At 37.8% G+C, this 12,446-nt stretch overlaps 1 protein-coding gene across 1 annotated transcript in view; it reads left to right on the top strand.

Moving 5' to 3' along the window:
- Positions 1–12,418, top strand: part of LOC144598983 (bromodomain and WD repeat-containing protein 1-like) — a 75,906-nt gene extending 63,488 nt beyond the window's left edge. Inside the window, exons 38-40 of the mRNA XM_078409674.1 lie at positions 703–944; positions 2,737–2,889; positions 5,304–12,418. Coding sequence (XP_078265800.1) covers positions 703–944; positions 2,737–2,889; positions 5,304–6,022 — 1,114 coding nt within the window. The 3' untranslated portion in view covers positions 6,023–12,418. The remainder of the gene's footprint in view (positions 1–702; positions 945–2,736; positions 2,890–5,303) is intronic.
- Positions 12,419–12,446: the final 28 nt, after the last annotated feature.

Genomic DNA, 12,446 nt, shown 5'->3' with positions numbered 1-12,446 from the left:
TTGTTTCTCAGTTTCATAATGGCTTTCATTGGCACAACTTTGGCCCTCATGTTGATAAACAGCAATAAAAGTTTCCCAAAGGTGATGGAAAAACTGGAGGGAGGACTAGGTACTGAGAGCTTTCTTATACTGGCATTAAGGAGGCAATTGAACACACCTGAGCAATTACAAACACCTGTGAAGCCATGTGTCCCAAACATGGTGCCCTGAAATGGGGGGACTCTGTATAAACACAGCTGTAATTTCTACATGGTGAAACCAAAATGTATAAAAATACCCTTTAATAAAATCTGACAATGTGCACTTTAACCACATGTGATTTTTTTCTATTACAAATCTCAAATTGTGCAGTAGAGGCAAATAAATAAATGATGGGTCTTTGTCCCAAACATTATGGAGGGCACTGTCTATTATGCAATAACATTCTTCTGAAGTCCTTGTTTGGAGAATGAGAATTTTAAAATAAAATAAAAGCGATATAAACATCCCTAACATTTGTAGGGATGTTTTTCTACATCAACATCATTCTAACTTGCCCTGAAAGGTATCAAGTTTAACTTGCTTGAAAGGTAATACTATGCCATCCCTAAGGTGATTATTCTTTGGATTATAATGTATTAGGATCACCATTTGATTAGCAGAATTTCAAGAAAGTATCCAGCAGTCATCTCAAGCATTTATTTGTTTCTGTCTAATCTTTAGTCCAGAGCGAAAACGGAAACCAGTGAAGCCTCAAGCAAAAGTCGAATATCTTTGCAAACGGTCTACCTCATTAAGTTCATCTCACAACAGTACAAGTAGCACAGGTGATAGTAGCTCCAGTGATGCTTCTGATCATTCTTCTACATCATCCAGAGTGAGGAACACAAGGGCCAGGGCATCTGCCCTGACTGTAAAAAGAGATAAAAAGGATTTACTCAATGGGTCCGTTGGATCAACGACAGGTGAGCAAAGAAACTACATAGTGTTTAGCTCATCTGAATGTTTAACTACAATTAAGATAATATATAATTGCAACTTATTACTCTACGTAATGGTGAATCTGCGATCAAGATACTTTTATGCTAGGTTCTATGCTTATTTTCTTGGCCATTGAGGTCTGGATGTCCTGCTTCTTTTCTGACTCTTAGGTGTCTATTATTGCATAGCAGAAGACCGGGATTATTATAAAAGATCCAAATGAAGCTATAGAAATAGATTGCTTGAACTTAACAGATTGTATACAAAATATCAGTTCCCGGTGTTCTCTTGCTGGTTTTAAACATTGGCTGTTTCAACATGGTGGGCCAAATGGTCTATTTCCATGTTGCTATGAGCCTGTATTTCTATGAAAGATACCAATGGGAGCAGTTAAGAGAAAATTTGTTATGCTGATTCCGATTATGGAAGGATGTTTTATGATGCGAGGAATAGTTGTGCCAAACTGTAGATGCTGGAATCTTGAGCAAAGCATGAAGTGCTGGAGGAACTCAGCAGGTCAGGTACCATCTGTGGAGGGAATGGACTTTAGTTTGAAAAATGGTCCAGACCCTAATACATTGCCTGTCCATTCCCTCCACTGCCTAATGTGATCTATCATCATTTTGTTTTATTTTTCTTGGAACATTGGAGGCTAAAGGCAGACATGATTGAGGACTATAAAATTATTAAGGGGTTAAGTTGCGTGAATAAGTGGCACATTTTATTTAGCACTGAAGTCAAGAACCAACTGGTACAACTTTAAAACAATTGGTGAAAAGGGCAGTCAAATTTAATTGGGATTGGAATTGAAGACTCAGTTCATATGTTTGAAATCATCCTGGGGCTAAAAAGCTTAGTGCATTTATATTTTAAACGGTTCAGTTGTGCATTTGAAGTGCCATGCAAGGCAATGGGAATAGGACTCGTAATTTTATTTTGTTGGCTACCATGGATGTGATGGATATTGGAAGTAAGTATGCAGGTGCAGCAGGCAGTGAAGAAAGCTAATAGCATGTTGGCCTTCATAACAAGAGGAGTTGAGTAGAGGAGCAGAGAGGTCCTTCTGCAATTATACAGGGTCCTGGTGAGACCACACCTGGAGTATTGTGTGCAGTTTTGGTCTCCAAATTTGAGGAAGGACATTCTTGCTATTGAAGGAGTTCAGCGAGTGTAGATTCACGAGGTTAATTCCCGGAATGGCTGGACTGTCATATGTTGAAAGAATGGAGCGACTGGGCTTGTATACACTGGAATTTAGAAGGATGAGAGGGGCTCTTATTGAAACGTATAGGATTATTAAGGGATTGGACAAGCTAAAGGCAGGAAACATGTTCCCGATGTTGGGGCAGTCCAGAACGAGGGGCCACATTTTAAGAATAAGGGATAGGCCATTTAGAACAGAGATGTGGAAAAACTTTTACACCCAGAGAGTTGTGAATCTGTGGAATTCTCTGCCTCAGAAGGCAGTGGGGGCTGATCCTCTGGATGCTTTGAAGAGATGGAGCTCTTAAAGATAGTGGAGTCAAGGGATATGTGGAGAAAGCAGGAACGGGGTACTGATGGTGGATGATCCCAGTGAATGGCAGTGCTGGCTTGAAGGGCCGAATGGCCGAATGGCCTCCTCCTGCACCTATTGTCTATTGTATATTGCCTCCTTTGTGGTGTAAATTATTGTGATTGTATGAAAACAATTATTGTGATTGTATGAAAAAGATTTATGTACCTAAGTAAACTAAGCAATGATAAGAACAGCCTTTACAATATTGTATTTCATAGTATTAGAAAGTGAAGACTCCAGTGACAGTTCTACTGAATCGAATAATTGTACTCTGAAATCTTCAACATCTTCTCCAAATGATACTTGGACGGAGAGTGCGGCAGGCAGCAGCAGGACCGTACAAAAACGCACCTTACCCAAGCACACAATAGGTGAGTATAGTTGAACTACTGATTTGTGTATATACAATATGAACTAGATGGACCATTTTATTTAGATAACTTCAGGACTCAGAACTCTCAAAATATAATTCATTTTTGCTTAACATGCACAGTAATTCAGGTGAAACTTGCCATTTGTAGCGTTTGGGATACAACCAACCGTCTTTTACTGTGCGCTTTGAGTCATGTTATCTGCATGTGCTGCATTTGTTGTTGAATTATTTAGATAACAAAAATTCCCTGAGAAAAGTTGAATGGCAGTTGTCTATTTACTTCAGTTTTCCGATTACTTGATTCTCCTATCATTTTGAGAGTCGGCATGAAGACGTTCGTCTCAGTCAAATCAAAGGATTGTAACTTTAAGTTCCCATGTGCGATTTTTCCCAAAATGACTCATGTTGGCATTTTGATACAGAATAATACAGAATACAGAGCTTTATTGTCATTCGATACCGGGATACCGAACGAAATTACATTTCCAGCAGTCACAGAACACAACAAAAAAGAAAAGGACACAAGACACACGACCCCAACACAAACATCCATCACAGTGACTCCAAACACCCCCTCACTGTGATGGAAGGCAACAAAACTTCCCCTCTCTTCCCCCACGCCCACGGACAGACAGCTCGACCCCTACTGAGGCGACCGACCCGCACAGCCCACGCAAGGGGATGGAAGTCCCCGCGGCCGAGCTGCACCGGGCACTGAAACGTCCCGCGGCTGTACCGAGCGATGGAAGGCCCCGCGGCCGAGCCATACCAGGCGATGGAAGGCCCTGCGGCTGGGCTGCGCCGGGCGATGTTAGGTCCCGTGGCCGAGCCGCGCCGGCGATGTTAAGTCCCGTGGCCAAGCCGCACCGAGCGCTGAAACGTCCCGCGGCCGTACCGGGCGATGGAATGCCCCACGGCCGAGCAGCACCGGGCACTGTTAAGTCCCGCGGCCGAGCCGCACTGGGCACTGTTAAGTCCAGCGGCCGAGCCGCGCCGGGCGATGCGATGGAAGGCCCCGCGGCCGAGCCGTGCCCCGAGGAAGAGACCTAAAAAAAGAAAGGTTTCTCCCACCCCACCCCACCCCACCACCCCCCACACATACACAGCCAAAAACAAAAACAAAAACCATCCCAACACACAAACAAAAAAGGAAAAAAGACAAACAGACTGCCAGCGAGCCGCAGCCGTTAGGCGCCGCCACACATCTCTGGATCTGCCGACAGCAGTTCCATTTTGGGGGGGATTAGATGTTTAAACTTGGCAGAATCTGGTGCTGGGCTTTGAGATGGATGATGGATCTCATCGAAAATCATACTGATAAAAGATACAAATTGATTCAGTATTGTGTCACTCCCTGATCACAATTTAAACACTTGTATGTTGCAAATATGCCATTTTCCCCTGAACCATATTTGAATTCTTATTGTTCAATTTTGGCTTGGAGTTTTCAGTCATGCTTGGCACATATCATCCAAGAGTCTGGTGCAGTTCACCCAGAGTGAGAGGCATTATGTGCAGACAGGTTCTACTGTGGGATCCCATGGCGCTCGGAACAAGAGCTGCTCACAAAACAGGTGGTCAGCTGTCTGGCTGAAATGTTCTTTCCACGTCACTTGATTTGGCAAACAGTATGATGATCAAAAAATTCTCTCTTTTCATCTAAATCTCTTTCAGTTACTCCCTTCTGCTTAAATCACAACTTTCCTTGGTGCAGATTGTTGTGTGCAGATTCTACATTTTGTGTGGTGAGGAATTGCCACAATTCTATACATCAGTCAACGTTGGACTGAATGGCTAAACACAGCTTGGGGTTTCCTTTGTTTAATAATAATAATAATACATTTTATTTATATAGCGCTTTTCATATACTCAAAGACGCTTTACAGAGATTTTGAGAACATATTATTCCGCATGTACTAAGGTACAGTGAAAAGCTTATGTTTGGGTGTTATCCAGTCCAAGGAAAGACGATGCATGAATACAACCAAGCTATCCATAGTGCACAGATAAAGGGTACAACACGAAGATAAAGTTTGATTAAAGATTTTCAAAGGTCTCCAACGAGGTTGATAACAGGTCACACCACACTCTAACTGATGAATGAACCATTCAGTTGCTTGATAGCAGCTGGGAAGAAACTGTTCCTGAATCTGTATGTATGCGTTCACAAACAAAATGCATAAGGCTTGCACACTCAAGTCTTGAAGTTGCCAACATTTATATGGGCAAATGCTGCTTTGTCCATGACAAATTTAGGCCATTAACTCATCCTTCACCACCATTCTCACCCTCCTGATGGCAAAGTGATCTGGATTATATTTCTTTAACATGACGACCAGGGATGCCGATTCATCTCTTTATAATTTTTGCTAGTTTATACCCCTCCTCTAAATAAAGACTTTTCTATTACAGAAACAGAAGCTTGTGGGACTCGGATAAATGGACACAGCAGAAAATTGGTTCGGCAGACCACTGCAGCTAAGAAACGCAAGATCTTGAGTGATTCAGAAGAAGAAGACACAGAGCCGGAGAGGGATCATGCAATATTTGGTGGTGTTAAGAGAAGAAAAAATGTCAATATTTTGGAAGACGATGACTCGCTGTCTGACAGCCAGCAACAGCAACAGCAGGAAATGGTTCACAGTAAATGTAGTTCTAGTAGCGGAACTGGTTCTAGATCTGAAGGCAGCTCAAGCTCCAGTTCCGAATCAAAATCAAAGACGGACTCTGAATCTGGATCCATTTCTGACTTGGATAGTGATTACAATATGAAAGCAAAGTCAAAAGTTAAAGCAAAGGTAAAACTGAAGAAAGGGAGACCCAGAAAAGTTAAAGGGAGAGGAAAAGTCAAAGCTGTCATGAAAAAAGGCACCAGCAGATTAGAATATAAGAAACAGAAAAAAAATTTGGACAGCGAAGAAGGGGAAGATGCTGATGATGACTCTGATTACGGCAAAAGGGATTGTGTTTGTAGACCATCAGCAATAAGGACCAGAAACCAAGGCAGAAGAACTGTAAGATATGATGATTATGATTCCGATACAGATGGTGTCTTACACAATGAGGTTGCTAACCATGGAATATCCAGGTCTGGACGGGTACGGCGGGTACCCATGAGAGTGAGAGACTGAGAGGCAGCCATTTATTTGGCACTGAACCACTGTGAATTTTTTTTCTCTAGAATTTCAGGGATTATATTTATATTTTTCTGGATTTATTTTGTGGGGGAGGGGGAAAGCTGGCTGTTCATGGACACAAAATCATGGTTAACACTGCAAGCATTAAACAGCACAAGATACTGCAACAGGACTCCAGGCAACTCCAGTAATGTCTGTGGACCATGCTAGAAAAGACTCTGCAACTTAGCTTTGTCTCCTATTAAGCACTACGACAAAAATTATTTATTTTTACTTGCATGTATTTTAAGCCAATTGAGAGCATATTTGTCTCTTCAGTAGACAAAGCAGTTATTTTTTTTGCATTTGGGTACTCTATTATTAATCAGGAAAGGGCGTTTTGCATTCATCTCAAGGTTTGTTATAATGACTTAATTAATTGAATTTATATTCAAGTCAAATATTTTTGTTTAAAATGTGTACTTTAATACCAACTTAGACTTATTTTTGGAAGGAGATTTCAAGGGAAGGAAATTGCACTGCACTGTGGAAAGAGTGAAAAGATGAGAGTTTCGTTGAAGTGGTATGCAAAATTGGACAAAAGACTATAAACATTATCCTGACCACAATTTACCGTATTTGAATGATTGATAGTTTAATCTATTGGTATTTTTTTATTCTTTGAGTTCTGTCTGGTCAGTGGACAAAGTAATTGCTTGTTTAATTTTCTAATTCCTGTGCTTGGCTAAAGGACAGAATAAACCAATGTTTACTGCTGGCCTTAATGCTCAGACCATATAACATATTTTGCCATTTACTGAGGTTGAGAGCAAAGAGAAGATAAATATTTATACTGTGCCAATCTTAAGCAGATATGCAGAATCTGAGCAAATTTGTTTGGAATATGAGGAATGGCTTGGAATTAAATTCAGGGAAAAAAGTTGTTATAAGCAAATAAATTAGAAAATGCAGGAGAAAACCCTACTTGGATGTCCTCTGCTTCAATATTAATTTTGCCTGTTTTCCTGGGAGCCTTTTTGTTAAGAAATAATCTAGCCTGCTTTCTTTAATTAAACTTGTTCATGTCTCAACATCTATGCAAATATTCAATGCTAGACAGAAGGTAGTATTAAATGGCCTACATTAAAGGCTATTTCAATTTTAAAAAGGTGATCGGCGTGAACTCCTGGCATGCATTAACCTAATAACTCTGGAGTGAATATGGTGCATTCTTGCTGTAATAAATCGTATGTTTATTCCAAAATGATGTTATTTGTGCTATCAACTGATGCTTTATCCGCTTTCAGAGTTTGTAAAATTAGACAATCTTTCCTGCTCTCCAATTTAAAGACAGAGACTCATTCTGACCTGCAATTCTGTTGGCAATGCCCATGTGTGTGTCTTGCTGGTGAACATTCACACTTATCAACCAAAGGGTTGAAGAGATTCAGGTGCTTTTGATCCAGACATGATCTAGACATCATTCAGCAACTTGGTGTGTATATTTTCCCATCCCAGTATGGTGAACTTATCATTGCTCAGACGGAGATAGCTAACAACAAAAAATGGGAGTTTTGCTTATATGTATATGTTGGCACAATGCTATACTAAAGTGCCGTTTGTGTGTCTTTAAATTCCAAGTTACTTGCTAAGTTCTTCAGCAAAACTCATCTGAGGCGGGACACAAATTTTGATAATGTGCAACAAATTATTTTTGCCCAAATGTTGGTGGATAATATCTTCTTTCATAATCTCTTCAACTTGATTACATATTATAGATCATAAAACTTCACAGGAATGCCACAAGAAAACAGATTCCATTATTTTGTAATGTCAGGAATGCAATGCATCAAAATAAATCTTCCAAATTACTAACAGCCTGGGATTCTTCTGCCTATTTATAATTGTTCTAATCTATAATGTACCCAACATGATATAAGATTAATTTGTTTTCTGAAGATATTGACCCACTGCTAATTATACTATATTCCAAAAGGTATCATATGAATTTGAAGATCAATGCAAAACTGCTGTATTTTTGTAGCTTTTTCAACAAAAAAAGTGTAAAATTTACTTTATGATGAGCCATTTATTTAAGGATATATTTAATTTGTACTTAAACCAGTAGTTGGTCAGGTAACTTTTTTTCCCAAATTACTTTTCGTATCATTTTCATGCCTACACATTTAGTCCTTGCAAAAAATGTGAGATTACAGTTTAAATTAAAACGCTACTTGTTGCACAATTGGCTTTTTAAAAACGTATGTGGAGGACATAAATTTCTGCATTTCCAATGTTAGTTTATTTTGCAGTGTGGGACCAGTAGCTATCATCTTCAGCTATGTTGTCCTATTGCCCACATCTGTTCCAATTTACCACATGTATCATTTTTCAAGGGTAAAAGAGTGGAGTGAAAACAATGATATCATTTAAAAATAACTTTTATACTGATCAATTTAAAAAATAGAATTTCTTTTTAAAAAATGCACGTGAATTTTACATTTCTTATATGCAAAATGTTCTTCGAATGCCAGATGATCACCTCTGGAAAAAGAGGAAACAGTTGAACTCTTGCGAGGGTATGTGATTTCTGAGATTTTGTATGATTTATGGTGGCAGCCAAGTGTGCTCCATTTGATGTGTTTTAAAAAAACCTGTTAAACCGCCTGTAACAGCAAGTGACCTTTTGGCTCATCCACAGTGTGGAGTTGTGCTTATAAAAAGACATTTGGTGCCTTCAGTTTTGTCTGTGCCTACAAAGATGCTAAATGATATTCATTATTTTTTGTTGTTATATGTCCTCAGGAACATTTTATGTTTTGTCCCAGCAAACCACATGATCCATTTCCATGAATGTTACAGAATATTGTACCACCACTAGATATCAATATTTCAAAATGGAGGGAAAATTTTGAATTGGTTATTGTTTGCATGTAAGAAGCAACGGGTAATTTTAACTTGATTTGTAGAGATGGAACCCATGGAATTGGGTGGAATGCTGGTTTATTCTGGGTATAACATAATTGCATTGCTTTCGATATTGTGTAAAATTGGCAAGAACAACACAAGCATTGGCAACAGAGTTATGTGTGAACATTAGGGTAAAATTCCCCTCCCCTCCCCCCGCTGTAGTTTCTATTTTTAAAAATTTGCTTGCATTAACCATGAATAAAACTTTATGAACTGTCATCTCAAGAATCCTATTGCAGGTTAAACATTCCTTGAAAATATTTAGACAAGAAAAATGATAAATTCACTGGTTCAGTTAGAAAATTATGTTCGGTCATAGAGAAATAGATAATTTGCACAGATACTAACATTTCAGGTATTAACTAGCTATAATTGATGTTTATAATGGAGCAATAATCATCTGTGGAAACAGTGAGCTTATCCCAACTCTATTTCATTGAATGTAAAGAAGGCAGTTTTTAAACTGGTTGAGCTGAATTAATTTTGACAGGCTTTGATTATCATGCAATTCTCATATTGAAGTAATCAGTAACAGCTTGAATCATGATTTAGAGTTCACCTGTAATTTTATTTATTTATATGTTTTCTCCTACCCATTCCAACAACTTGAGCAACAACATACAAAGAAATGGTTGTAAACTAAGGAAATATATACCTAACATATGCATTCCAATCTTACCAGGAAGGAATTTTTGCTTCATAATGTACTTTTTTCCACTAATACATATCCCACACCTATCACAAGCCCTCATTGCTAAATCTTATGTTCCCTGTGAAATATTGTCGGATTCCTAAATGAAATAAAAATGCACTTTGCAGTTGACTTACTCCTATGGTGCTCTAATATTTAGAAGCTGCATAAATCAATTTTGATGTTCATTTGTTTTCCTAATTTACAACAGAAAATGGTGTAAATATTTCAGCATTTGTTGAGAAAGGTATTTGATTATTTTCCCAACCCCTCTCTGTATCTCCCTGCATCCCGTGATTCCATAACCTATTCAACGTTACGGCTCTATCCTGCCATTTTTAAATTTTATATGGCTGTAATATTAGTAACATAAGCAGGCAAGTTTATTTTATTATCAATAACAGATGAAAGCTTAGTAACTAACGGTAATACTTTGTTACCCTATTCAGTCTGTCTGTTGCCAAAATAAAATCATGTTAGAACACCACTCAAGGTACATTAATACTTTAATTAAAAAGCCAAGTTAATATCTGCAACAAAATATAATATGGTTCTCAAGTTGCAAGGGTAGAACTTAATAGGATTTGGCATATTCCACTAATTTTTAGTCTTATTATATAATAGCAGATTGAGTGGAATCATGTCTGATTCAGATAACTCTCCCCGAGTAAGAAATTTGACTGAGCTGCTACAAAATGTGTCCAGGAGATTAATGTCGGAAAGTTGTTTGCGCGGAGACCTCATTGGAAAGAGGTGGATTGTAATCTGAAATTGGAAGGAACCCTATTTATTCTCCCTGTTTTTTCTTTCCCTTTGCCCCTTCCTCACCACCAACTGAGAGATGCAAAAACAAACTGTGTTGACATAACCACCTCCATCTATAGAAACGAGAACTGCAGATGCTAGTTTATAAACTCTATCCTCTTCCTGCTCTCAGTTAACAGTGTAGAACTGTGGTTGAAGTTGTAATTAGTAATGGAAGCATTGGCACAATTACATACCATTCTGTTGCAGAGCTGAAATCTTTTTATTTTAGTTTGAATTGTTACGTGTTCAAGATATGCTGCCTTGAAACAACCCACGTTTTTTTTGTCACCTTATCGGAATGCACATTACAAAAATAGTTCCCTTTCTTGATCAATTATAAACGTCGTTTCGTGGATATTGTGCATTATATTATGTTCAGGGAAACAATGGATTTGACCAGAAATTGTCATTTTAAATTATCTCACATGTCAGACGACGATGAAATAGTTTAAGTGAATTAATTATTTGGATGTGTATGCTTGATATTTTTGTCCTTGAGCATGATGTACAAAAAGAATAATAGCCAAGAATAATGATTTCCAATTGCATTTTATATTCCATTTGCAGCTGATTTGGGATATTCTGTCTCTTTTATAAAGAGAGAGGTTTAGTATCCAGAGCAAATGGCCTTTGAAAAGACAGCCACAAATAAATCAACTTTCCTTTCTTCTTCAGACACATAGCAGTGTATAGCACTTACACTTCATTTTTATATTTAAAGAAAAATCACGTCATTTGTTGCAAAAATTGTAAAGGGTAATTCAATTTATGAACATGCTTAATAATGTAATCAAAGCATAATTTCCCTGCATGACTGATATCAGGCTGAATTGATTCACTACCTCTAGTTTAATCAATTCTTTGCAATTAAAAAAATATTTCTTGGAATTGACATTGTAAACATTTCAGATGTTAATGTAAACATTGACTATATCATTTTATAGGAATTACCATCATTGACTATGCATTTTGGTTTCCAGTCTGGAGTAGAGTATTGAACAAAGCAAACTTTTAAGAATTTTGTATGATTGTTTAAAATATTGAATAATGACAGGTAGAATTAGATGACCTAATTTATTACAAGCAGTGAACTAAAATTTTGATTTTCACAAATGACCTATTATTTACTATGTTGTTTCCTTTGCAATGTAGTGGGCAATGTTTCCCTAGACTTGGCATCTTGGAGGCTAATATGTGTGATAAAGTGCAATGTCCAGGTGAAGTGATTATGACATTATGATGTTTTATTTGGGTTGAAGAGCAGCATTTCCACAGTCTTAGAAACACAATACTGCAGTGCCAAATTAGAGTGCCTGAAACAGACTTTAATCGTTATTGCTGCATGAACAAGTTTATGAAGGATTGGCTGACCCTCCAGGTTGGATGTCTGATTCTGGAAAGAGAGAGAATAACAGCATGAAAATGCCACTTCAGAGCAGTCTCCACTATTACACAGAGAGCAACAATTACAGACTGTTTGAAGGATTAGGCCACCTTGTGACTTTTGACAAAAGACTCGAGCTCCAAAGTGTGCATGAGAAATAAATGAGTTTAAAATTGCATTTTGAAAGTTTTATCATGTTGCTAGCACAGATTTGCTCCAAAGTCTCCACCTTTAAAAATAATTGTAAAACACTTTCCTGGGACATTGCTTTTGCCAAATTGTTTGTATTTTGATCTCAGGAGCCTTTATATGTGTAAACTGAAGAATCAAGTTATTCAGGGAGAGGTGTTTACTAAAAATGGTAAACTTCAGTTTTCTTTATATGAAAGGAAAAACATTAGCAATTTATTTCATTTTTGGCAGTTTATTGTAAATTGTACATTTGTACATATTTAGAAAACCAGCAATTTTTGCCTTGGCAGCATAGCATATTGTATATATTAATAGTGTATGTGGCTGTGGTTATGCTACTTTACAGGTTTTATGCAGAAAAACTGATTTCCCCTTGTAAAAATAAAATTCTTTAA

This window comes from Rhinoraja longicauda, chromosome 12, assembly GCF_053455715.1.
Source record: "Rhinoraja longicauda isolate Sanriku21f chromosome 12, sRhiLon1.1, whole genome shotgun sequence".
NCBI classification, from domain to species: domain Eukaryota; kingdom Metazoa; phylum Chordata; class Chondrichthyes; order Rajiformes; family Arhynchobatidae; genus Rhinoraja; species Rhinoraja longicauda.
Note: the sequence above shows the minus strand (reverse complement) of the source record. Positions and strands in the feature narration are given on the sequence as shown.